At 40.2% G+C, this 27795-nt stretch overlaps 2 protein-coding genes across 5 annotated transcripts in view; one reads left to right on the top strand and one right to left on the bottom strand.

Annotated features, from left to right (window-relative positions):
- fnbp1l (formin binding protein 1-like) overlaps positions 1-24419 on the top strand; it is a 74165-nt gene extending 49746 nt beyond the window's left edge. Inside the window, exons 2-16 of one of the 2 annotated variants that reach the window (XM_080032586.1) lie at positions 3460-3575; positions 4375-4425; positions 5104-5251; positions 6682-6744; positions 7973-8077; positions 9374-9502; positions 10044-10190; positions 10549-10776; positions 15705-15814; positions 16273-16405; positions 16644-16738; positions 17030-17205; positions 17464-17501; positions 17882-18002; positions 20516-24419. In XM_080032586.1, coding sequence (XP_079888712.1) covers positions 3460-3575; positions 4375-4425; positions 5104-5251; positions 6682-6744; positions 7973-8077; positions 9374-9502; positions 10044-10190; positions 10549-10776; positions 15705-15814; positions 16273-16405; positions 16644-16738; positions 17030-17205; positions 17464-17501; positions 17882-18002; positions 20516-20523 — 1668 coding nt within the window. In that variant the 3' untranslated portion in view covers positions 20524-24419. Of the gene's footprint in view, positions 1-3459; positions 3576-4374; positions 4426-5103; positions 5252-6681; positions 6745-7972; positions 8078-9373; positions 9503-10043; positions 10191-10548; positions 10777-15704; positions 15815-16272; positions 16406-16643; positions 16739-17029; positions 17206-17463; positions 17502-17881 lie in introns of both variants that reach the window. The other variant, XM_080032587.1, reaches the window with a different exon arrangement.
- Positions 24420-24518: 99 nt separating this feature from the next.
- The window catches only part of bcar3 (BCAR3 adaptor protein, NSP family member), a 45007-nt gene continuing 41730 nt past the window's right edge, over positions 24519-27795 (bottom strand). For all 3 annotated transcript variants that reach the window (XM_080032581.1, XM_080032582.1, XM_080032583.1), the window contains 4 exons: positions 27350-27521; positions 27071-27182; positions 26211-26414; positions 24519-25735 (listed from right to left, as the gene is read on the bottom strand). In XM_080032581.1, coding sequence (XP_079888707.1) covers positions 25557-25735; positions 26211-26414; positions 27071-27182; positions 27350-27521 — 667 coding nt within the window. In that variant the 3' untranslated portion in view covers positions 24519-25556. The remainder of the gene's footprint in view (positions 25736-26210; positions 26415-27070; positions 27183-27349; positions 27522-27795) is intronic.

The raw sequence follows: 27795 nt of genomic DNA, 5'->3' as shown, positions 1-27795 counted from the left end.
AAAATGGCATTTAGCCTCGAAATCTCCAAAGGATTCAGATTTTCTGGGCCAGCCCACGTTTCAGCCCCCCCCATTCCCTCCTGTCACTGGTTTGTTTTAACATGCTGGCGTCCTTTTTGATTGTCTCAGTGGGTTTTCATGTTGTCTGTTTTTTAGTGTTATTTTTCTTCCTCCAGATCCCAGCAGAGATATGACCTTGAGTTATACAGGCTTTAGTGAATGACGTATGGTGGACATCAGCGTGCAGTGATTGCACAAATACAAGAACATTTAAGACTATGATATTCAAACTGAATTGCCCAGTTGTTTCTCTTTATTGCTAAGCCCTGACATTTTGCTATTTTTTTTCCAATTTCTTGTTGGAAGTATGGTTGTTTTTTTTTCTTTTTGCCCTATCCACTCAGGCCAATCAGAGTGATATATCTTCCAGTTTTTTTCGTTGCTCAATGAAATAAGTTGATTTAAGAATTGCTATTGTTTTACGTGAACTTATTCATCCAAGTAACATGATTAATTGCACCTATACTTAACTGATTTTTGAAGTGCAAATTACTACAATGCAAAAATGATCCTAAGTCCATTCCTAATTTTCAGGGACATTTTCTACCTTCACGTCAGGGCAGTTTTGCACTCAAGCATGACATATTTCTGATTAAGGGACCCATATCAAGATGGCTTGTGAAAGTGTAAAAATTAAAAAATCTACTACTATCAGCTGAGATATTGCAATTTATTTAACTTTTAAAACATTTCTGACACAGCAGTCTAATATAGTTTTATAGCAGGAGGGATTCAATGTCTTGGACCAAAGACACTTCAGCAAGGAAAAATGCTTCACAGGAGATCGAGCCCTTGTCCTCGGGTTTAGTATCAAGAATGTTTGGCCAAGAGATATGATCATCTACTCACCCACAATAACAGGTTGTTTTCATCTATAGGCAAACAAGGCACAATGCTGCTCAGCCTTCCTGTTTGAAAGCTGTCTTTATATTGGAAGAAAAAGATAACGGAACAAACAAGGAGGTCTGCAGTCTCCAATTTCCCTTGGCGACTCTTATTTGCTACAGTCCAGGCCCCTTTTGTGTTGAAAGACACACACACACACACACACACACACACACACACACACACACACACACACACACACACACACACACACACACACACACACACACACAGAAAGGCAGAGTGGTAGTACTTCATGGATATCGATATTTCAGCGTCCACGATGGCTTATCTCCACCTTTTCGATTGTCCTTTGTTATCTGAGACGTTTCTGTAGTTTCAAACAGTCGAGGTGTTGATCCAAGTTGCCATACAACCACTAATGTACCGTATCTGTTTCACTATGCTGACTATGATTGAGATCTATTTGTTGTTTTCATATTTAAAAGCTGATAAAAAAAACATACAATATTTGGAGTTTCTGATAGCAGCGGGCACAGCATATCTGGTGCTTGTAACTGGAAAGATGCAGATTTGATCTGCAGTCTGACTGGTAAACATAGGGTTAAGAAATAAATAAGCAGCACCTGTCCCTCCCTTAAAGTTATTACCACCTTAGTGGTCACTTAAAGGTGGAGTCAGCTATTCTGGGGCATGCTCTTCGTCATTATTTTTTGTAACAATCAGTGAATATCTCATCACGATCCACTACATACTGTATGTGCGCTGCAAATAAATCCTGTGCTAATATTAAGTGATTTTGTAAACAAGCGTTCTCCAGAATCGCTGGCTCCACATTTTCAATGACAAGCAACCACCTCAGTAGGCAGCAGATAAGACTGTGTTTGTGCTGGGCAGGTTCCACAAGCATTTGTTTGCTGTGAATTTACAGTAAATGAATAAAGGATTCTTTCAGCCATGTTTAACTAAGGTTTATTTGCTTGTGACATTCATTCTATAGGCACCATAAATGTTTGAATGTTTAACAGCATTCACTACACTGTGTGCCCACTTTACATCACGGCCATCACATTTCCAGCGCAAACTAGTTTCATGATTTGATATCAGGATATACGGTAATCAAGGAACTTTCAGTTTGCCGAACAGTTCTGGTAAATTCGATGTTAAATCTAACAGACTAACAAAATGCACATCAATAAAGGAAAATAAAACATAAACATTTTTTTTAAACTTGCTGTACAAAAAGAATCCCAGATGTAAAATATTCTTTTAAGGCATCTATACATTTTTGACGGCAGCTTCTCTACTAAACAATAATTACACGACACATGAGAAATAAGGGATGAATTAAGACAATAACTGTGCTTTGTAATGGACTAAATCGCTTTAACTAAACTGACTGTTAATCATATAATAATTTGTCCAGAGCGCGCATACACACGCACACGCACACAGGAGATGGTGGGACGAGGGTGGAGATTGTTTATTGTCAGTACAAATAGACATCTCACAACAAAGCAGCTGCTGTAATCCGTGTGTGTGTGTGTGTGTGTGTGTGTGTGTGTGTGTGTGTGTGTGTGTGTGTGTGTGTGTGTGTGTGTGTGTGTGTGTGTGTGTGTGTGTGTGTGTGTGTGTGTGTGTGTGTGTGTGTGTGTGTGTGTGTGTGTGTGTGTGTGTGTGTGTGTGTGTGTGTGTGTGTGTGTGTGTTCAGGGGCTGTAAATTATTGTGTTTTTCCGGTCGAGCGAAGCCATTGTTTCCAGTCTATCAATCCTGAAGTCACACAGAACGGGTGGAGATGTCCTCTTGATATCATGTGATCAATTCACTATATTGTGTTGACTTGGGGTCATATGCTACAGAATGCCATGTTGATATCAATAGAATAATAGTAATAGTGGAAATAAGAATAAGCGGATCATTTAGGAGTCTAATGAAGGATGAATGATGATTGCGGAGAGAGGAAATTGTTCCATTTTGGCATTTCTTTATCTTTTTGCATTCATTCATTTGTATAATATGTTTGGATCATGGTGAGATTATTTTCCAAATTGATTCTGGCTTAGTATTTGCTACATCGCCTGGAACTTTTATTGCCAATGGCTGCTGCTGTAATTGTTGTGCATGTGACAAATACACCCTTTTGAATCTTGAATATGCAGGTTTACGTGTGTGTGTGTGTGTGTCTATATGTGGTTATTGAGGACAATGCAACTCACGGCGGACTCATTGACAGGAGGACATGTATAGTATTTGTGTGAATAAGAATAACCTATATTCAGACAGACAGGCTGCTGAGTCATCGTCGTGACCCTTCATTTAAACCCTGAGTGTCTGAAAAACAAAGACAGTTCTCTATTCAGCTGTGACGGCAACTCCATTTGACTCTTCATTCATTCGTTTTCATCAGCTGAAAACAAATGAAACATTATTCAATGTTTTTTAATGAATTTTTTTTTGTCGTTTCTCCAACAACAAATGCCTTTTGATCTGTATTAAAAGTGATTGTCTCTCTTTTCTCCCCCCCCCCCCTCTTCCCCCTCTTTTATCTCCAGGACCAGTTTGATAATCTGGACAAACACACCCAGTGGGGGATCGACTTTCTGGAGCGCTACTCAAAGTTTGTCAAGGAGAGGCTGGACATAGAGCAAACCTACGCCAAGCAGCTAAGGTACACACAACGCAAGCAAACGTGTGTGAGAGTGTGTGTGTGTGTGTGTGTGTGTGTGTGTGTACGTGTACGCGTGCGCGTGGCAAACAACACATTTGAAGAAAACAAAATTATTTCCCCGAGAGGGTAATGGATATTTCCTCTTTTTACTACAAATGTTAATTTATTTTTAAAACAATGTTCGAGCAGGCACAAACCCAGTGATTCTCATTAAAACCCAGTAGAGTCCCAGTGGTAATTCATTTGGTTTCAAAGAGGGGAAATCCCTTCAGAATACACATAAACACACACACACACACACACACACACACACACACACACACACACACACACACACACACACACACACACACACACACACACTCTGTTGCTGCAGGTCTGAAGAGTGATCAAAGATGTGTTGTTATGTGCATGCTTTCACAGACAGTTCAGGCAGTAAATCAAGTATTTGAAAACTCTCTCTCTCTCACACACACACACACACACACACACACACGCACACACACACACGCACACACACACACACACCCTCTCCTGCTCTCTAGTTAAATCATTAACTCACTGCTTTCCTTGAGTCTGTACTGAGAGAGCCTGAGGGGATGAATAGGCAGGGACCTTTGATGTTTAAAACTTTGATTCAATTTTAATAAAATATTGAGACGTTCTCTCTATTTCTGTGTGTGTGTGTGTGTGTGCGCCTCCTGTGTGTTTACCGCTGTCTCTCTACCAGGCTTAAAGTATCAGACAGTATTTTGTATTCTATTTACCATTGTCTCCTCTTCTCTTGCTTTCCTACCAGGAACTTGGTGAAGAAATACTGTCCAAAACGCCCTAAAGACGAGGAGCCGAGGTGAGTCAAACGTTTTGCTTGCACACTGTAAGAGTGGAAAAGGCTGTTCGATGGTATATTTTTATCCTTCTAAGTGTGGCTCCACAAATTCTGTGAGTCTTGCAAATTCATTTTAAGTCACACAACAGTTTAATTGGTCAGAAGTGTGTTGGGCCGCTAAAGGAACACTTAATTTATATAGCACATTTCAAAATAAGGAATGACTCAATGTACTTAAACCAAAATTGTACATTTAATTGAACTGAAACATTGAATTAGGGATGCCATGACAATCTCTCAAAAAGTGAATGAAAATAATGTCTGTTTGCTTGCAATCTCTGTATGTCAAGCCACGATCATTTCTCAATTGTTTTTCTTTGACAACAATTTTGTTGTTGATGAGTAAAACTCACATGGGAGTGCAACATTGGAAATCAAGCAAAGGAACATATTGAATGGGAAGATTTTCAATCGCTGCCGTCATGCTGTAGATTCATGCTCTAAATATAGACTCTCACATCATACTCTGGATAAAGTTGTAAAATGCAAATATTATATACTTTGGAATATCAGCGTAACATTTAATCTCCGGTTTCTCTACAACTCTATAATGGACACTGCGATGCTTCCAGGAACAGACAGAAAGGAAGTCTCTTTCAAACGAGTGACATTTTGTGTCTTTGCGTTTCTGTTGCTTAGGTTCACGTCATGTCTGTCCTTCTACTCCGTACTGAACGAACTCAACGACTACGCGGGTCAGAGGGAGGTGGTCGCCGAGGAGATGAATCACAAGGTGTACGGAGAGCTGATGAGGTACAGCCAGGACATCAAGGCTGAAAGGAAGCATGTGAGTAGGACACTAACCAGTTCATACTTGCTGACTACGATTTGAATTAAAATAGAAACCTGTATTTTTTTTTTTTGATAATTGAAACCACATTTCCCAGAAAACCTGTTGCTTCCCGTCATCAAACGGATGTTGCCGTTTGCCCCTCGGTTTCCTGAGTGTTGCCTCATATGCATATTGTTTTCTGTTTTGGCTTTTCTCAAGAGGATAAATATGTTGGAAGTGATGTAAACCATCTGTCTTTTACGTCTGTCCCCAACTGCCAGTGCCAAAAGCTAAGGCCCCATGTGCTTTGGAAGAACAGCGCCCCCTTCTTGTTTAGTGTTGTAGAGCATCTAATGTCCCACCAAATGATACACATTGCTGCAATGTACATGCTTTTTGTACTCACTTATGGTCTTGCTTGTGTATGTGTGTCATATGGATTTCCTAATACTATAATGGCAATATTGTGATTATGTTAATTTTTTTTAGGTAGGTACTAAGATACTAAACCTTTCTTGTCATGGCACAACGAAACCCGGAAAGCATTTGATAGTTTGTCTTATAACGTCGGTGTCAAAAAAAAGGAAAATATTATTTTTTTAAAGGGGCCAATCTCAGCATGTCACAAATTATATAAAAAATCACTGGAGGGAAGTTTTTTTTACTTTGGAAATAAGGAGTTTTTTCAGAACAGCTGCACCTCCAAGGTATTCTTCTTAGCTTGTACTAGAGTTTGGAACCCCATCACATGGTGTTTATGAGCTGATGGAGTTTTGCTGAGTTGTCACGGAGGTTTTAACTGTCGACTTGCACGCTCAGTAGCTGCTATGATGTCATCCTCAGGCTTCACAACCTCTGCTGCAAAGTTCAGTCTTGATCTGGGAAATTAGTAGTTTGACAAAAAACGCTCCCAATTCCTGCTCCAGTAACTGTAGCTAGCTTTTCCTGGACTTCTAACCACGGCATGTGGTCGAGATCAGCGCATGTCAACAGATGCATCTCCTTGACAACGGAGCAAACTCTTGTTCTCCGATGCTGGTGACACAGCTCAGGAAAGAAGCCGATGCCTTGACCTTATTTTGACGAATGAAATAAACATTTATTTATTCTATAAATCAAACGCATAGTATGAAATGTTTCGTTTCTCAGCAGGAATTTCAAACTTTGGTAATGTCTGGCTTTTGTAATGAGTTACTCATTTTGAGCGGAGTAAAGTCTCATTTCTTTATTTTTACTGCTGCAGTCACAGGACTCCTGTAAATCTGTGGCTGTGGCCTCAGCACTTTGTTCTTTCCACCGGTTTGTTATTGTTGATGTCACTGTGACACAAAGTCCAATCATTTTTTGTATTTGAATGTGTTCTTCTGCACACTGTTTATGTGCATGTCCCTGTGTTTCCTATGTAAATGTGTCTTTCTTGTGTGTGTGTGTGTTTGTGTGTGCAGCATCTACAGGAGGGCAGGAAGGCCCAGCAGTTTCTGGATCATTGCTGGAAACAGATGGACAGTGTAAGTGAGAGGGGAGGGAGGGAGGGAGGGAGGGAGACGGAGGAGGGATGGAGAGTGGAAATGAAGTGTTTAGTGTAAATATTCTCCCTTAGGAGAGGGCCAGCTGTACTCGTTTCATGCTGGTTTGCAAAGGGAATGCGAGAAATGCTAACAGAGGTGACTGCAGGACAAATGTGGACTCACTTGCCGTTGTTTAGTGAAGAGAAAGACCTGGCATTTATGGAGCTTATATAGTCTTTATATCACAATTAGCAATATTAGCTCTAATGCACTGTTCCATTCAAATGAATAGAAAAGTATAATCGAAGAATGTTTGTTTCTGACCTTTGAAAAAGAAGCCAGTGTCCTTTTCTATCTTCCTGGCAATGGGTACACGGACCAGTACACACACACACACACACACACACACACACACACACACACACACACACACACACACACACACACACACACACACACACACACACACACACACACACACACACACACACACACACACACACACACACACACACACACACACACACACACACACACACACACACACACACACACACACACGTACACACACGTACACACAGGCCTTAGTGTAGACCAGCCTCTCTCAAATCAACCCAGAGCAAATGCCCATGTGACACAATTGGCGCTTGACAACCTTCTTGTTGGCTCCTAAAAAGGCTCCAGAGAGAGATTCCATTTGTTCACTTCTGAGGTCATTTAACTGCTTTCGCCGAGTTTATTTCAAAACAATCTGCTGGTTACAAAACATATAATTAACCACCACGATCATTTCTTAAGAGCCAAAAAGCTAATTGCAGCTTGTTAAATGTATAAATAATTCATGTTGGGTCAGTGTTTTTGGCCTTTAGCATCCACATCTGAAGGAGAGTGTGTCCGTGTGTGGCCTGCATGACTTTTAATAGTGACTACCTAGTGACTGGACTGCAATGGCTCAGCTATTCTCTGCTGTTTCCTTCACGATTAATGTAACCCAGATGGGCTGGCAGGAAGTGAGCTATCTCTCTCTTTCTGATTCATCCCTTTCTCCCTCTCTCTTTTTGCCTTTTTTTTTTTATTTGTTACCTCTCATTCACATATTTCTTTGAAGCTGTATGTACTGACAGCTCTTTGAAATCGACACGGTGCATTTTAACGAGCAGGTCATACAGTATGCTCTTTGTATTCCTTGATATATTTAACCTGGCGCTTGTTTTTCTTTCTGTTTCAGAGTAAAAAGAAGTTTGAGAGAGACTGTAAAGAGGCAGAGAAATCCCAGATTAGCTACGATCGGTTAGATAACGACATCAACGCCACCAAATCCGAGGTGGAGAAGGTAGGTCCTGCAGTAAATCATTTCGCTTTTTGTCACTTCTCCACTTAAATCAGTGATTTTCACATTTATCTATACGGAAAATAATGTTCTTCCTTTCGTTTTTCGTTAACGTTTGGTTTGGCATTACTTTTGCACCATTTATAATTTATTTATTGTGATATTATTTATTTATTTATTTATTATTATTATTATTATTATTATTATTATTATTATTATTATTATTATTATTATTATTATTATTATTATTATTATTATTATTATTATTATTATTATTATTATTATTATTATTATTATTGTTATTATTATTGTTATTATTATTGTTATTATTATTATTATTATTATTATTGTTATTGTTATTATTATTATTGTCGATTCCTCTGTATGCCTGGCACATATTGCAGAAATTGGCAATACAGTTGACTTGACTTGTTCATCTGTCAACCAGTGGGATATGCTATCTATAAATCTATATACCTATAAACTGTTCTCCTTATTTATTATTAGTAGGAGAAATACCAGCATGTTTACTTCCAGTCTATAGTGAGGGACAGCAACAGTGCAATGAAAACAGATATAGCTTCGTAGACAATAAAAACACACTTCTTTCCTCTTTTGACACTTAAATCCTTGTTTAAACATCTAAAATTCAGTAACAGAATAACTTGCTTCCCCTCACAACCCTCATATGTAGCAATTTATTTTACCTTAAGTTGCTTATAAAGTATTGTATAATTGATGCCTATGAAATTATACTGGAGCTCCCTTTGCCCCCACACTTACTGTATTATTAAACCAGGAGGATTATGTCAAAGCTTAAAGGAAAATAAACCTTTCCATATAGAGCTCAGTAAGCCTGGGTTTTAGATGAGGTACTGTCTATTTAACAGTTTTACAGAAAACGATGGAAATAAGCGGAGATGCATCAGGAATGTTTACCCTCATGCTCACATTACAGTGTGTAGATAATGGTCAGGGTGGTAGAAACCCAAAGAGGTGTGTGTGTGTGTGCGTGTGTGTGTGTGTGTGTGTGTGTGTGTGTGTGTGTGTGTGTGTGTGTGTGCGTGCTTGTGTGTGTTGTTTGTGCCTTTGAAACCCATGTGACACCTATAAAAACACAACTTTCCATGCTTTAAAGGGAAAATGCAAAATAATCCATTTTTCTTCAGCTGTAGTTTAATTTCTCAGGGCTTCAGAAAGAGTCTGAAGTGCCTTTTTTAAAGAGCATTTGTGTTCTTATGCGGTCATGCGGTTTCCGAGGTTGGTTCTAACAGTGTCTTGTTGATGTCATTTGTCCAGGCCAAAGCCCAGTTCTACCTGCGCACTCACATGGCAGACGAAAGTAAGAACGAGTACGCTGCTCAACTGCAGAACTTCAACGCAGAGCAGTGGAAGCATTTCAACAACTCCATACCGCACATCTTCAAGGTAACGCCAAACATGTCGCGTCAATGTTCGAGGACTTTTTGTAGCGACGACAGTTACAGCCTAAACAGACGTAGAAGTTGAGTCTCTTGTTGGTGTATTCAGTTAAAGAGCGACCTATTTTTGTATGACCTTTTTAATTATTCTTCAAATTACAAATCACAATTCCATTCAGTAAACAAAATGTTGGAAATGTTCGGCAAAACGTGATATCTCTCTTCTTACACGGCAGGAATGAAAAGACAAGACAGCAGAATTAAGTATTAAAGTCTTTAAATTTTGACTGATGCTAAAACAAACTGTAGTGATTGTTTTGTAGCCATTGTTGTGTTTTGTCACAGACAGCTCAAGAACACTTGCGGTAAAAAAAAAACGCCAACCATTTTAACTTTCTTTGTTATCTATACTTAATATTTGAAATCGGCGTGTTGCTTACAAACTGCTGGTTCCTCACTAATGTACACCGTAAACCTGATTGTTGAAGTGCACCAATTTGCTGGTTCTTACTATTTGCTACATTTGTGTGTGGGTGTGTGTGTTACAGAATCTGCAGGACATGGACCAACGTCGGACGGTGAAGCTCGGAGAGACGTACCGGAGCTTTGCCGAGTCGGAGCGGAGAGTTATTCCCATCGTCTCCAAATGTCTAGAAGGAATGGTCTCTGCTGCTAAAGCTGTGGACGACCGGCGGGTATGTGTTAGAGTGGTGGATGGATTTGAAAAAATCCAGTGTTAATACACAGCCTATAGGCTCTGTTGATGGGCATATTGCCCCTTTCTTTATCTACCCTTTGTTTACATACCAGTTTACAGAGCCTAGGCTGTGATTTAACACCAGTTTTTATTTCAGCACACACACACACGAACAGTATGAACAGACTTGTGGATTGTGAGGAGATACTCACTGATTTGATAAAAAGTGATTTTGACTACAAGCATTCTCCGATTTGCTGACTCCACCTTTAACACAGGGAAGATGGGGGCGAAGGTGTTCTTGGGCACCACTCACCCATCCATCTGTTTTTTTAATCCCCTGTTCTTTCTCTCAGGATTCTGGCATTGTGGTGGAGTCCTTTAAGTCGGGCTTCGACCCTCCAGGAGACTTCCCCTTCGAGGACTTCAGTCAGCACCTTAGCAGGACGGGCTCAGACGGGACCATCAGCAGCACACCCAAAGGAGAGAGGGAGAGAGAGGGGGCCCCGGCACCACGCTCTGACCCCAAGCATCCTATGAGCAGAACCAAGAACAAGCTCTGGCTCTTTGGCAAGAAACCAAAGGTACAAGATGCTAGCAGGATTGTTGTTGTTGTTGTTGTTGTTTTTTTTTATATGTATTTAACCCATTGATGACGGCTTCTGCGCGATGCCACATTGGCTCTCCTGCCTGATGCTGCGTCGCGCAGCATTATTACTTTATCTAATTTTCATGGCATTCCCAGCATAGAATGCACTGTCATTGGTTCAAATACACATGAGGTGGGTTTTGTTGATTTTTTTAAGACCACGTGACCACCCAAAAGTTGTGTGGTTTGCCGAAAATCACGTCAATCAAAAAAATAAAAAATAAAACAAAATAATAATAAAAAATACGCCGGCTATGTCGGCGACGGAACAGTTAGTGGCGTTTGGTGCGCAGAATCAAGGTCTACTATAGACTACTGACGAAAATCACACAACACATTGCATCTATTTATTAACAATATTTAATGATTTTCTAATTCATCTAATTTTGACGATTTTTAGAAATATTTGTTGGTTTGTAAGCGCTAAGGGAGCATGTTTAAATAAAACCTGTGAACCTTAACTTTTAAATGTATTTTATTTCATGTTTCTATGTGCCACACAGGCTTAGATATTAAGGTTTTGGTAGACTTGACAATTCGTACTATTTTTTCAGAAAACCCTCAGGCATTAAGGACATGCATCCTAGATTGCAATAGTCATCAATGGGTTAAAGAACCAGAAATGCCATAAAAAAACACTTTATCATCCAGGCCAACAACATAAGGGTCATTGTTGTCTCTCAATAAGTATCTCCTATGTCAGTCAACCACATGTTCTCTTACGTATGGGCTATAACTCAGTACAACTGCAGTAGAGGTTTGGCTCATCGTAATAGTCTACAGATAAAGTATTCATAGAAAGAATTTTTACTGCAATGTTAATCATTAATCATTTTGCTGGTCGTCCGCTCACTGTTGAGTAATGTAATCTAAGAAAGCACCAGTGTTCAGACAATCCCCCCGTCGTACAGCCAAACATCAGCTGTATTAGTCACATCCTGAACAGTTCATTCTCCGGCACAGAGACATTGGCAGATACTAATAATGTTATATCCTCATGTGTTATTACTTCCTCCTCCCCTGTGCTGTACTCTCAGCTTGTCTTGAGTTGTAGGTTTTTTTTGTGTCACCCTTCCAGTGTTTTTAACATAACCGATACACTCTTGGACCTTGCCCCCTCTCCATAAAGACCATATTGGTTAATCGTTAACTGTCTGCTGTTGGCTAACGTTAGCGTCATGAGCTGCCTCACAGTATCATGCACCTGTCTGATGGATAGAGGGTGTGTTTGTTTGGATAGATTAGGTTGAACTGTTTAACACTTAGTGCTCTATATTTGTCACAGCTGTGTCCCATTAAAGGTAGAATGTTAAAGCCCCCAAGTGTTTCTCTATAACATATACAACACAAATGTTCATGACTAAATAAGTAACAGACATTATTATTTCTAAATCCGGATTGGTATGATTGATAGATAGATAGATAGATAGCTTTATTGTCATATGCACCGTTACAGCACAATGAAATTTGCCTTTTCAGTACACACCTCTCCAAGAAACATAGAAGACAGTGACAATAACATGGGTGGACAGGAGATAGTGTAACTGCAGGGTCGCAGCGGTGCCGCGCCCCTCTTTCATAGGAGGAAAAGGAGAACAACAGGAAAGATAGGTCAAAAAAATGCAAATCTCGAACTACGTTCCTTATGGGAGCGCAGTGCGTGATCAGTGAAAAACCACCTTAGCACAAATAAGCAACATGATAAACACCACAGACAATAAGACTCGTAGACAATGCACATTAAAGGAACGGGTTAGGGCTTTATGGGAAGGTAGGTGTCACAGCCCAGGCACCAGGGGGCGTACGCAGCCGGCAGGCGCCCCGCCCGCAGCTTCCGGTCCGCAACGAGGGAGGGAGAGGGGGACGGATTCAAGAGGGCTTGATTAGTCAGGGTTACTGTGTGCTATGTGTTTACGTGTGTGTGTGTGTGTGTTCCATGAAGCTATCTCTGTCCAGACGTAGTGGGAGTCTACAGGCGCCAGGTGTTATGAGACAGCCGTGGAGACGGCCTCGGGGCCCGGTTGATTGATTGATTGATTGATTGATTGATTGATTGATTTTATTCGACCATTTCATATATAAAAACAAGAACAGCACTCTGTTACATTAAAATACATAAAAAGCCAGGGATAAAAACACAAAAAAGGCTTATTTCCATTGTGGTCCCTAAATATGTGGAAGCACATGACATCAGCCCATTTGGGACTAATGAAAAGAGTACAGAGAATTAAAAAAAGAATGAATATCTCATGTGAATTAACTAAACCTTTGGCAGAATATACCTTCGCAGGATCCCTTTGCTCAAATCAAGAAGCAGAAAAAAATGTCTGTCGAATTCAGAGTGTTTTTGACGCAAAAAAATAATAATATATACATATACATATTTTACATCTACTTCTTCTGTAATAATTGTGTAACAAGTATTTGGGCCAGTGTTCGGCATATGATCATGCAGTACAGAGTACTGTGTCCACTAGGCCAACATTACCGCTCCGGTCGTTCTTTGGGGGACTATGGAAAACCTTAAAATGAAACTTGTCATGATGAGTCAGATATAAAGTCAAAGTGCTTTGATTTGAGTCATACTGATGAGTCTTTCATGACTCATTGGGAATTATAATAACATCCATGTGAACCTGATTCTTTAATGCTACATAGAGTTAATGTGACCATGACAGAGTCTCTCCCCAAGAGTTAAAAAAACCCACCATAGAATAAGAAGTGTTATACTTTAGAAATGTGTGTCTGGGTCGTCCTGACCTGTGGCTTTGTCCTCTCTCTCCACCAGTCCCCTTCCTCCTCTCCTCCTCCACCACCTTCCTCCTCCTCCTCCTCCTCTTTCCGTTCCCGACACACCTCCCACCTTTTCCCCCCTGACCTAGTCAGCCACTATCTGTCTGAGATAAAGACTGCAGTACCCAGAATCCCCCACAATTTGAGGGGCCTGAGGAGAGGGGTGAGACAGGATGTAGCGCTGTAGTTTGTTTTGATGAAGACAGGTTGATGTGTTTCTTTTTGGTTTTTAAATTTCTTCATCAGGGTTGTCTGCAGGTCCTGCTAAAACGTTGTCAAATATATTGAGTGCGTTTAAATCGTAATTTTTGTATTTTCCTTCAAATACGTCTAATATTTTCCTAATTTAACTTTGAATTGATGAAACTTGCAGACATCCTGTTGTACTGTTTCTTTTACTCATCTCTTATATTTTCAGAATTCCTGTATTTTTCTTCTTCTCCCCTTTCCATTCTTTTTCCTTCTATTTCCTTGTCATTCGTTTTCTCTCTCTCTCTCTCTCTTTCCTTTCATTTATGAGACAGATTTGTGCTACTATCTCTACATGGAGGATCTTTGGTGATTGATGGTGTGTGTGTGTGTGTGTGTGTGTGTGTGTGTGTGTGTGTGTGTGTGTGCTTGCATTTGGAGTGCTTTTTTTCTGGTTGCAGTGTTGTGTTGCCAACATCAGGTGTGCTGCTCTGATGTTGGCCCGGCCCATGTTTGCAGTGATGTGTGTCTGTTTTCTATGTGTCGGTGTGTGTCAATGCTAACAGTGTCATTGTTGTGCCTCGAAGCAGAGCTTTCTGCTTTCACACAGTTTAACACAAACTTGTAAATAACACCCGGCCTCTGTACCAAGCCAATGCTTTAATTGGCTTTTGTTCCCGTCACTTCTGTCAGGACCATCTGTGATTGGCTGCTTTTCAAGCTGCTTTAATCAGTCAAGTGGCCATCAGAAGAACTGGGGGACAAAGTGTCTGGCTTTTGGTTTCACTACTAACATGATACCTACCGTACTAGTTATTGAATGTGATATCATAAAGAGAGATGCTATCCAGACAGAGAAAGTTGGGGGTTTCATAGTAAGTCAGTGTAGTAAAGGTGTCCTGCAGATTTTTAATAATAATAAACTTTAACAATATATTTACATTCAGGTTTTTTCAGATAGTTTTCCTCTAAATTTACAGCACATTGTTACGCCTGATGGGAATTACCGCCACCTACTGGCACATTGTGGAAAAGCACGACACCGGTAGCAGTAACATGTTTTACGTGGCTCAAGTGTCTCGTTTACAATACAAACACACACAGACCCACTGGCTACCCACACATGTCTATAGCGATGTCACTGGTTAGGGGTCCACAGGGTACTTTTAATATCAGCAAATTTAAGAAATCATCATTGAATAGGAATGTACCAGAATATTCTCAGTGAATGACTGCAGGCCAGCACACAGAGATTTACCTTCATATTGATCTGACTGGTTTTTAATGCTGACCAACTGGTTTGTTGGCTGTTTGACGCACTAACAACTAACCAGCATCCACCTGTTGTTTGTCTTTTTTTTTTAACTGAAATTGTTAATGCGTCAGTGGTCAGTCAAGATGGTAAGTGTGTGTGTGAGCGTTTGTGTGTCTAGAGTAGTCATACGAGTATATACTACTTCTCCCGTAGTGTCCACTATATGAACCCAGTAGTGAAAGCACATTAAGTTCCCTAGTTTTAGTCCACATTAGTTATTTATTATGTAATGTCAGCTACTATACAGTGTACTATATATGTAATGTAAAGCTTTTGAATGTTGTAAAATAAGTTTGAACACAAACCTGGGAAACAAGTTACCAACTATAAATGAGCCCCAGTTATGCTTATTTTAAGGTATTGTTTATGTAAGTGTGTTAACAAATGGACTCAACAGAGGTAGCCTACAGTGGTATATTTACAATTTTAACAAAGTGTATGGATAATTTAGTTTAACTGCTGTATGTACCTTGGATCGTTCGTCCACATCCCTGACTTTCAAATTGATTTGTAGTTTTAGATATGCTTTTTTATTTATTTTTGTTTTTATTTTTTACCACCACCAGGCTCCGTCTCTGGAGGATTTCAGCCACTTACCCCCCGAGCAGAGGAGGAAGAGGCTGCAGCAGAGGATCGATGAACTCAGCAAAGAGCTCCAGAAAGAGATGGACCAGAGGTAGGGCGTTGTGTGTTCATAGCGCTCATAGTGGTTGACCTACAATCCATGTACCGCCAAGCCTCCCTGTGTAGACACATCTTTTATATTCAGTCAATGGTAGACAGGGCAGTAGTTTGTTTTGAATTGTTTAAACAACTTGACAGTAGTTACTGTAGGTCATTACATTTGTTTTTACATTTAGGGTTTTAGATTGAACTCGTCAACCAATAGCAGAGATTTCCAGTTGTGATGATGCCGCTCTGATGACTGATTGGCACATTAGATGAATGCAGGACAATGAGATGCAAGACTACAGTAAAAGTAGTTATTAAGATATTATGAAAAACTGGAAAAAACATTTTCCGTTGAGAAGCTGTAGCCAATCTGTTGTTGTTTTTATCGTCGCTCTTAACAGCTATGAACTGCTTATTGTCTTGAGTCCATCCCATCGCCTCATGTTTGTCTGTGTCTTTCAGAGACGCTCTGAACAAGATGAAGGATGTGTATGAGAAGAATCCACAGATGGGAGACCCCAGCAGCCTGCAGCCCAAGATATCAGAGACTATGTGTAACATGGAGAAGCTGCGCTCGGAAATCCACAAAAACGAGGTAGAAAAAAAAGAGTTATATTTTAAAGAGGCATGAGAAAGTTTCAGCTGTTTCTTCTGCTGCAGAGTAATCTAGTGCCATTGAAGATATACCACTCGTAGTATTAACAGAAATCTGCATTCCTTGCTCTCTCTCTCTCTCTCTCTCTCTCTCTCTCTCTCTCTCTCTCTCTCTCTCTCTCTCTCTCTCTCTCTCTCTCTCTCTCTCTCTCTCTCTCTCTCTCTCTCTCTCTCGACAGACCTGGTTGTCTGAGGTGGAGGGAAAGCAGAGCTCTAGAGGAGACAGAAGACACAGCGCTGACAACCACCACCCCGCTCCTCAAGGCAGAGAGAGGTAAAACGTTCACACACACCAAATACAAAATATAAAGAGAGAATAATTATCAAGGAGTTAAATCTACATTAAACTTGACTAGAAGGTAAACTTATCTACAACGGTTTGAAGGTTTTAGAAATGTAGTTGTTTGAACATGACTTATGACTTCATTCAGAAAGTGAACCTCTCAGTCCCTTAATATTCCTGCGAACATACTGCAGTGGAATCATTTCTGTACGTTGAGTGTGTGCTGTCATTTTATGAGCAACGAGCAGTGACGTATTTAAATCCTTCTCTGTTTCCCATCAGTCCTGAGGGCAGCTATACAGACGACACCAGTCAAGAGGTCCACAAACCCCCGCAGCGCTCCACCCCACCTCAGCCCGGACAGCCCAACCCAGACCCACACGAGTTTGACGATGAATTCGACGATGACGACCCGCTGCCCGTCATCGGACACTGCAAAGCGCTCTACTCTTTTAATGGTGAAGAAACAGTCAACACACACACACACACACACACACACACACACACACACACACACACACACACACACACACGAACAACATACGGCAATTATAAAATATCCACTGTTCCAGTCTTGAAAGATAGAATTATTAAGGATTATGTGTCCCTCCCAACACACAAAGAACATCATTCTTAAAAAGTAGCTTGAGAAACAACAAGACCCAAACTGCACCTTGGCGTGTCCATAACGTGACTATGGTTTCTTTGAATCTCAGGTCAGAACGAGGGGACGCTGGTGATGGCAGAAGACGAGGTAACAATTTTTTTTCTTTTTATTTTGTTAAATTTGTCTTTTCCTTACAGGCCATAGAGTTCCATTTAAGAACACGTTGAGCATCAAATGTGTTTCCACAGCTGAAAAAAAAAAATTGTTCCCAACAAAAGCGCTATTTCAACAACCAAATGACACAGTATTCTGAGTGTGTAAGATCTATAGAATCCCTGACTTTGGGCGACTCCCTGGTGGTACTATAAAACAAGGACAAAATTATGTATTTATTTTTCTCCATAAAATGCAAAACTAAGCTAAATGGCTTTGAAACATATTTATGCTTTGAAGTAGTTAATGACTAGTCCTTCATTTGTTGTAAAAAAATGTCACTCATTTCCACGCCCTTTGAACTGTCACTGCAGATACTGTACATCATCGAGGAAGACAAAGGGGACGGCTGGACGCGGGCGAGGAAGCAGGGCGGAGAGGAAGGCTACGTCCCCACCTCCTACGTAGAAATCACCATGGAGAAAAACAGCAAAGGTGCTGTCACCTACATCTGAAGCTACACTGTCGTCTGTCCTCACACCTGTCTGTCATCCTCTCCATTCCCGCTCTCTGTCCCTCAAAATAACACTACAAAAGGGGGGGGGGAAGACACCATATTGAACACCTGCATGGACATTTATGTGTTTTTCTATCTCTCATCTAATCTCATCTAAATCTCTCCCTCTCTCCATCTGTCTGTTTCCATTCCTCTAATCTATGTTATCATTCGTCTCATCCTCCTCTTACCTGTGGGACTGGTGTTTCACAGGTGAGTGTATGAGCACACAGACATATAGGAAAAAAGCCTATTTGATGGGGATTTGTGAATATGAGGCTTTTGTGTGTGTGTGTAAGATGTCTACACTGCTGTTTTAAGCGCCCATGTCAAGGCTACACCACTCTTCCTATCGATCAAAGTGTTTTAGATTATTTTATGTAATATATTAGAAACAATTTATTTTTCCTTTTAATTATTTTTATGTTTCTTTTCTTTTCTTTTTTTAAACTGGAAACGTTTGAATTTAATGTGTCGACATAATCTGAAGATTTTATCTGTTTTTCCTGTCTGATTGCAGTTTGTGTGTGTGTCTGTACACATGCACATTTGTTATTGTTTGTTTTTCTGTCTTATCTGTGCCATCACACTAAAGGTGGAATTACACCCGCAGAGGTTTGTCTGGTTTCAGCCTCGTTAAAGAGACCATTTTCATACTGAACATCGGTGCAGAAGTTCATCCTTTTTTGATATGGTTTCCCATTCAGAGCAGAATTAGATTTTTTAAAGCATAAGGTGTTATTCTGTCTTTTATAGTCAACAAATCCCATGAAAAGACCAAAACCAAACATTGTGTTTGGTTCCAAAAACTCTGGAACTGTATTTTTTACCAAACAAAAGCTAAAGCTGTTGGAAATAATACATTTATGTTGGACTGATTTCAGAACTCAATCCACTACCAATGGTGGTGCTCTAGTGCAGCAGTTGCAATGTTTTAACCTTAAAAAAGACCTGGAAGCAGTTGTTTGAGTGAACAAACTTTTATTTCATGCAACTAATGGGCTAAAATATGCCAAACAAATCTCATTTAGCAAGCCATGATTATGATGATGGTACGGTAAACCCCGGATGGTTATTTAGAATTAAATTTAAATTGGCATCATCATTCACTTGAATTGATAGTTTTATCATATAATCTAATTTTATTCAGATTAAGGCATTTATTATTTATATTTAAATCAAGTGAGTGCTTTTCCTCTGGTCTATTTTTGTTTTATACCTGAGAGAAATTCAAAGTAGGAACAAGTGAGGTCCAGTGTCGTGTTGTGAACCCTCAATCACAGGTGTAGGTGTGAACATTTTATGCAAAGAACAATTCTTTCTACCTGGATTATTTTATATGAAGTATTCCTGCATGCCGTAAGAGATCAAAGTATCCAGTATTTCACACAGAGAAAAGCTTAAAACAAGTCAGACCCCTTAGAGTCTTTTTTGGGGACCTTTTACAGGGCCCTGACTCCCATGTTGGGAAACCACTTTTGCAATAATTATTTCTGGCAGCAGCACAGATTAATAACAGATACTTGGCTTAGGGAACTTGGTTTTGGTCTTTTTATGAAATGTGTTAATAAGAAAATCCAAAATACCACCAACCATTTACTTTAACTCTTACATTGAAATATACAAGTGTGAAAATGGTTTCACTCCAGTTAAAGGAGGCTGTAAGAATAATTCTCACAAATCATGTTTTGGATGTTTTTAAACCGACTGTTTCTTGGTCTTTGTCTGAGTCACTGATTAAAACACAGCTCTCACTCTTAGAGTTTCCATTGGTATCCATGATAGTTAAATCAGCTGTTGTCTCAATATGAAGGCTTATTATTGCAGCCAACACAGTGTAGCAGTGCACACAAAGGTGCAGAAAACACAACCATTCATGCTATTTATTTGTTGGCATTATCAAGTGATCAGTTCATCCACAGTTACATCGGTGCACTGTGTTGAAAGAGGAGGCTGCCAGACCAAAGAAAAGCTCCCAAACCTGCTGCTCTGTTTCCACATTACATCACGTTCAGGTCGTAATCTTCAACTCTTGGATTTTGTTTTGCAGACAATTCAACTGATTTACAACCTGCTGAGTAGCTTTTGAGTCCTTCCATTTCCAAACAGGAAATATGAAATGATTCAAAAAGCTCCAGAAATGTTGTCTTTTGGATCAGCAGTGAAATTCTTTGACAACTGTTTGGATGGGTATTATATGTTACACGGCCACAGATTTGTGAAAAACACACAAAGAGAAGAATCTTCTTGGCAGCGCCGACTGTAATGACTTAAACAGGCCCAAGCAGCCGGATACTTTGCTTCCTTTCCTCTACTGTGAATGTGTTGAACTGAGTGAAATGTGCAGTTTTATCCTATTAGAAAACACACACACACTTCCTTATCAGCCTGAACCACGTTTGTATCTGGTGTGTCTTTTAGTAACTGGCTCTCTCCTCTTATGTGACCGCAGGTTCCTGAGGGCCGCAGGGTGGCCAGGCGATTTGATTGGCTGGTGGAGGGCTCACACACACACACACACACACACACCCACACACACTGATTGCTGATAAATGGTGGTGGGGGGAAAGCAATGAGGAGAAAGAGAGAGAGAAAGATGTAGAGAGATATGTGAAGTGGGACGGGAGGCAAATGTCTGCATGCTCACTTAATCCTGTTCGTAATCAGCAAAGCATTATGGGATACTAGAGAAGACAGGAAAATAGGAAGAAAAAGGCAAAAACCAAGCACTAATATCATTTAATAAGTGGTGGCCACTGCAGAAGTCCCAGCCAGAGCTTTATTTTACAGACCAGAACAGGCAGAAACTTCAGAGTTTGATGACTGCCTGCTCTCTGGTCTGTGAGGGTCTTTAAAGGTGCACTATGAAGTTTCAGGGGGAGGGGGATTTGTTGTAACATTTACATACATTTAGTTTATTGAAACATATTTACCCCACATGTCATTCTTAGCATTGAATAATTATATCATAACAAATCAAAACAAAATAATGTATGCTTGTAAACTAAACTGTGGGCCCTGCCGCTGTAAACAACAGTGACACACAGTAACTTTTAAGGAAGCTTTCTAACTTCAAACAGTGATTCCAGGGATCCAATTTTCTTCAGAAGAAAGTTGGTATATTCAGTTATGAGAATATACCTTACGAAATGTTCACTTCTCTGACACACCAAAAGTTACATAGTGCACCTTTTTAAAGATGGGATTTCTGTGATGGCTGTAGATCTTTAACAGCCTTTGGAGGGAAACCCCCGCTGATGTTGTGCCCTCTGTGAGTTGAAACTATTCAAGTACGTAGCACCTTGTTTTTACCTTTGGCAGGGAGCAGAAAAGTGACCTCACTGTGTGGGGGCGTGGCTACAGGTAAAACATACACGTTAACTTGAAGGTTTGAGCTCATAGAGAGCAGAGCAGCAGCAAGTTTCTATCTGCGATCATCTCACGTGCTAACAGGACCCCTGGCCTTTTCTACAGTCTCCTGTAAGTGCTGGTCAAAGTGTTGGAGGGAAAGTTTCTCTTAAGTCTGTTTGAAGCAGCTACCATTGAAGCTTGTTTTCGCTCACTGTAATGGGGGCTCCACGGACCATTTAAATAGCTTTATGACAAGAAATTCTCTCACCACACACCCTTGACAAAAAAGTGGCAATTTCTTGGTCAAACTGCTATTTCCAGGGTCAAGAATGGACACTCAAGTTAAAAAAAAATGTTTAGCTTACCTGACAGTTTTTCTTCAGTGTCTTTTGTAAAATAGAAATGCCTAAATCGAAGCTCTTCCCTCAAACTCTTTGTCCAGCTCCTCACGAGAGAAAATCAGTTGCTATAAAAGCTTTAAAAAGTCAGGGTTCTTCACCTTATTCAGGGTCAGTCATTCTACCACTAACACATATCAGTGCTGCACTACTCTAACTCATCTCTGTTGTCATTATCACGGTCTGTGCTCTGTTGGTGATGTCTGCCTGCCTGAGCCACTCTGCTCCTCATGCCTGCCCTCACCCTCATACAGCCGCATGACCTTAACGTGTCCGTATGTAAACATGTTCCCCCAACTCGATCAGGTGTCTGTGACTTTTAACTGCAACTTTACAAAAGTGTGTGTGTGTGCGTGACTGTGGCTCAGTTGTGTGTCGAATGGCATTGTGATGTTTTAATGGAAGTCCAGCATGATTTGTATTTGAATGTCTTCTGAACAGCACCTGGGTAAAATCAGACGTATTAGTCAATAGGCAGATAGTAGGACCTCTCTCTTTCCCTCCACCTTTTCCTCTCCTCTCCTTCTTCGGCTGCAATTCCACCGGTCCACCAGCAGATGGGATCCTTCTCTCACCAAAACCACAGAGGAGCTCCAGTGTCTTTGAAGTCAGACTCTGCCTTAAAGCTTGTAATGTTGTTTTACCGTGGAGGGATTATATCCACACACACACACGTGTTTGGATTTCCCCCCCACCTGACTACGTCTCCCATCAGCCACCTGGGCTCCTTCGGGACTCTAAACTACATCTCCAATGAAAACAAGGTTTTATTTCCAGTTAAATCAGTTGTATTTGTGAATGTGATGACACACGGCGTGTGTATGGAGAGTCAAACAGGCCAAGAAACAGGTCCATTTTGAACGTTTGGCTTCCCATACATCCAATGTGTACATGTGCATGTGTTTGTTACATGCATAATGTTAGGTTTTTTACCATTGAATGATTTGTACATATTAACACCCTTAATGTCATGCTGAATGTGTTTCCATGGTGATTGTTTTATCGTATTAGGTTTGTTTGATTGACACTATTCATGAGACAACAAGGTTTGAATTGAACTGATGCACTTTCCCCTGAAGTAGTTCAGCATTTGAATCTGATTATATAATGGAGAGAATGAATGAATGAAGGTCTGACGGAGGTTTGAAATTTATGAATGAAATAAATAGAAAAGTTCTCTTCCCGATGGTTTTTATACTCTTTTTGTATTTCTCGACGAGCAATGAGCGACTTCCTTTGCATGATTTTCTAGATTCTTTGGATTTGTTAGTCTCTTGTTTTGTTTTGACCATTCATTGTTGCTCTTCAATATAGGCTTAACACAAACTGTACACACCCTGCTATTTAAGACAAAATGCCACTAATGATTCCACTCTTGTCAAACTAAACCGCAGGTGGCACCCTCGTTGTAGCCTAATCCATGTTTCTTCGACGAAGCTGTGAAATGTACAGAAAGACGCTGTAGGTGTTGTTACTTGAACTAGGCCTACTCACACACTACTCCACATTTCCTCTCTTCGAAATAGTTCTTTTTGCAGATAAAACAAACTGATTGTTTTTCTTTGAACTTTTAGACATATCAAGGCTAGCTGTTTCCCTCTATTTCCCAGTATTTATTAAATGGCTGTGGCTTCATATTAACCGTACATAGCAAACTTGAGTGGTATCAATCTTCTCATGTATCTCTCTGCAAGAAAGTTGGTAGGCCTACGTGTATTTCCCCAAATTGTCCAGCTATTCATCTGATATTCCCTCCGCACTGGAGTCGAGTGTAACATAATAGATTAACTCCTGTTAGTTTTCAAACTGTTGCGGCTGCAACTAATTATGTATCATGAGTTATCTATTATTTTAAAGTTCATTAAATATAAAGACATTTCTAAAAATAAATGAAAATAATATTCCTTTGGGAAGTTTGAAGAGCCCAGTCTGTCTTCCAACTGTCCAACAACCCAAAGATATTCCAATAACTTTGATATTCAAAAGGTCTTAACTGTGTCCTTCAGACATTGACCGTTTCTTCTCAAAATACCTTCATTAGGTGGTCTCCCAGGCCTGTTTGGAGTGTACTGTCCCTTTAAACAAATACTACATGATCTCAGCAGCTTTGAAAAGAGCAAAACCTACCAAAAGTCCCATTAACGGTAAAACCTGTGAGCATTGTTACAGCTCCTGTGCTGTTAGTTCTGAGCGTTATGCAAAAAAAAAAATACCCAATAACAAATCAGCTTTAAGACGTTTAATATGATAAAGGTTTTTTTTACTGAAACGTGCCAGGCGACTGTTAGCATGATGCAAAAACCAGACTTTGTTTTTAATTTCCCATCATCCTCTGACAGCCATGTACAGATTCTCTAAACTCAAGACGAACAACCCCTTTTTAAAATAAAAACAGGTACAGAGTGATTTTGCAGGATATTAACGTCCAGGTAAATGTGCGTTTTTACCATGTTGTATATGTTGTAATAACCTATGGCAGTACTTCTTTCCATAATGTTGTGCACATCTCTTTACTTTGAATGTTGTCTGACACTTTGTGAACAAAATGCCTTTTTAATTGTTCTTCTTCCAAGATATTGTTCTAATAAAATAAGCAGCAATGACAAAGCGGATTTGTTTCCTGACTTTGACCTTCTAACTCAAGTTTATGTGACAAAAACTGTCAATAATAAGACACAACCCCTTCAAACATGTCTTTGTATTTTCAACAAATTACTCCACGCTTGCTTGTACACTGTATTTATTTATTCTTAACCACAGTAGTTCATAATAATATAAACATATTAAAATCCTCAAGATCTTTTTAGTTTTTTTTACAGTCAGTCTTCTTCAGAAAATATGTACAGACTATTATTAACATGCTCACATTTCAAATATGTACAACTTTAGTCTCTTATGTGTTAACAACCTACTTCTTTTCATTCATCTGGAAAAAACAGACTTGTAGCGACATTTACACATTTACAGGAAGATGATTTACTGCAGATCACCTTTTGTAATCTGATGATTTTTGGGGGGAAAACACCTTGTAGGAACCTTGATATTAATATAATAATTATTTATATATTTTTTATATATAAAATAAGATATATATGTATATATCTTTACAGTTTACTGACTTTTTATTGCTTTTTAAAACAAGCATCAAAAGTGGTTTTGTTTCAAAACAGGCTTGACTTTCATTCAGTGTAACTCTTAAATATGTGTAGTATGTGTTGTTTTCACCTAGGCGATATACGTTGGCATTGACTTTTTAGCTAGAGTACATGGCCTTCCTCCTTTAATTTAAAGATAAAGGGTAGGCCTACTTAACATTTCCTCCTTCACTCGTGTCAGAGAAACATCTTCTTTAGATTCACAGGAATGTCAAAAGTAAAACATTACTAAATCCCTTTGAGCCCCTCGTCTGCTCACACAAATATCAATCACTCCCTTTAAAAAGGAAATGCTACTTCAGCTGTGAGGAGGCATACTTTTTGAGAGGATTTCTGTCAGCAAAACATTAAGTCATCATGTTAACTGTGGCGTCTCCTGATCTCTGCAATGTAACTCACTGCTGTCACTGTCTATGTAACAACATTGTACAGTTTCTCCAATTTTGGTGGGATTCATAACAATGGCTGAAGGGAGTATACACAGCACATTCTCCATAGTGTCATGATGATCCTCCCTTCCTCGCAACTGGTGTCCGACCCTTCTGATGATCTGCAGTAGTCCACAGTGTGTCAAAGCTCATAGCCCAAGTCAGATCAAGGTTTGCGTTTTGGCCGGCGGCTCCAGTTTCCGTGACAATGCAGTGAGGATGAGGTTGAATTTGTTGTAGCGATCCGATTGGTTGACCGAAGCTCCGCGGCTTCCCCACAGCAGCCGCAGCTGGAAGTCGGTTTTAAACACCTCCAACAGGTCTTCATCGCACTGGAACTCTGAGGACACAAACAAAGAAACTTTAACATTAAAGGAGGAGTAAGTGATATGGTCCTTTTAGCTAACTTCCTGTCAGTGACTGCAGTTAGCAGTCCCTTCCCTCGTCCCTATGTCACCACCACATGAACACACAGCCTTCATAGTCAGATAGTGCCGCGATGGAGAGTAGCGAGTCTTCGTTCACGGGCACAGAGACCCGCCTCTTTATAGCACTCTGTCTCCTGATCGGATAAAATAAGCGGTATACTCGAAATTTTAAACGACAATTACTGCAAAGCTGAATGACTGGGAAACCTGTGTTTTGAACTGTGCATACTGTTTAAGTGATATGAAGATGCATGAATATAGAGATGTTTAACACGTACATTAACAAAAAATATCACTCACTTCTCCTTTAACTCCAAAAACATTTACCGACAACAATACTAAACAATACAACTAAAAAGAGAAGGACACTTTTTTTCTTTCTTCTACCTTGTAAGATCTCCTGTGCGTTGGCCGTGTAGCTCTTTGCGTTGTGTGCGACGTCGCGTGCAGCCTCCAGGTGGCGCAGCATGATGTCACAGCCCTGGTCGCTGGTCTCCCAGAGCTCCGCCCCCTCTGGTGTGATTGACGGGCGCTCCATCAGAGTGAGCAGGGGCAGCAGGAGGGGCACACAGACCACCGCAGGGGAGGACGCTGCAGGGAGGTCAAGCAGGTTGGTAAAGGTTAGTTTTTGAACATTATCAAAATATTTAAAAAACTTGAAAAAAATTATGTTGTATGATCTCAGAAATAATATGATTATGACTTTATTATAATTATGCCTTTTTGGAAATATTACACAAAAAAAAAAATCAGCCCTCAACGTAAAGTGACATTTTTGATTATGCCTTGGAATGGAAGAAAATACATGATTTGCACTATAGATCTTTTAAAGACATCTAAAAGTTCCATATTTAGAGTCACGTGAGATGTTTGCAAAATAAGAGACTTTCTGCATGTCCTTCCTCCTGAATAACTTAAATATTGTAAGGTAACTGTTTGGGGAATTCAAGTCAGTTTGAAATCTTATGAACTACAGTGCGTACATTTTGGAAACTTTGATTTCCTTTGAAACTCCTCGGATCAACATGTTGAAGTGATATGATCTCATCTAGGACTGTGCAGTGTTTGTGTTTGTGTTTGTGTGTCTGTGTTTGTGTGTGTGTCTGTGTCTGTGTTTGTGTGTGTGTGTGTGTGTGTGTGTCTGTGTTTGTGTGTGTGTGTCTGTGTTTGTGTGTGTGTGTGTGTGTGTGTGTGTGTGTGTAGGGTTGTGTGTGGTTGAGTGTGTTTGTGTATGTGTGTTGTAGTACCTGAGCCCTCATACAGATTCTTGTAGAAAGGTTTGAGTGTTTTCTCGTAGCTGATGGCCGTCTGTGTGTAGTTCCTTCGTAGAGTCGTCCACGTTTCCTCCAAACGATTGATCTGCATAGAGCAACAGACTCAGTGTTTCAAACTAGTCACACTGTTTAACTTTGTCTGTGTGTGTGTGTGTGTGTGTGTGTGTGCGTACATGCATATGTGTGTGTGTATGCATGTGTGTGTGTGTGTGTGTGTGTGTGTGTGTGTGTGTGTGTGTGTGTGTGTGTTACCTGCGGCAGGTCCAGAGCCTTCATGAGTGCGGTGAAAGCGAACAGGTCGCCCACCGTGTCCTTCAGCTCCAATGCGACCAGGATGATGCGGTTTAAGGTTGACGCCCGCTCGTCCACGCTGCCCGTACATCCCAGAATATCCACGGCAACGCCTATCGCCATGGTGTGATGCCTGGGAGACAACAAACAGCAGTGTGATGTTCGTGTCTGTTTTTGACTCTAGTCTGATCTTTCCAAAAGGCTGTCTGGTTGTTAAACGAAACAGAGCTGAACTTAACTGACTGTCTGGAGGGGGAATATATTCTAATATTTTAAAAATACAATGACTCAGCAAGTATGAATCACAACGTCATCTCATTTTAGTTTTTGTGCTTGCTGCTGTAACAGTGCTGTCCAACCTTTTTTGGCTTCTGACGGTTTTAAAATAACGAGATGTTAGATGTCAA

The sequence above is a fragment of the Ammodytes marinus genome (assembly GCF_949987685.1).
Source record: "Ammodytes marinus genome assembly, chromosome: 8".
Taxonomy (NCBI): Eukaryota; Metazoa; Chordata; class Actinopteri; order Uranoscopiformes; family Ammodytidae; genus Ammodytes; species Ammodytes marinus.
This window is presented reverse-complemented; position numbering and strand designations above follow the sequence as displayed.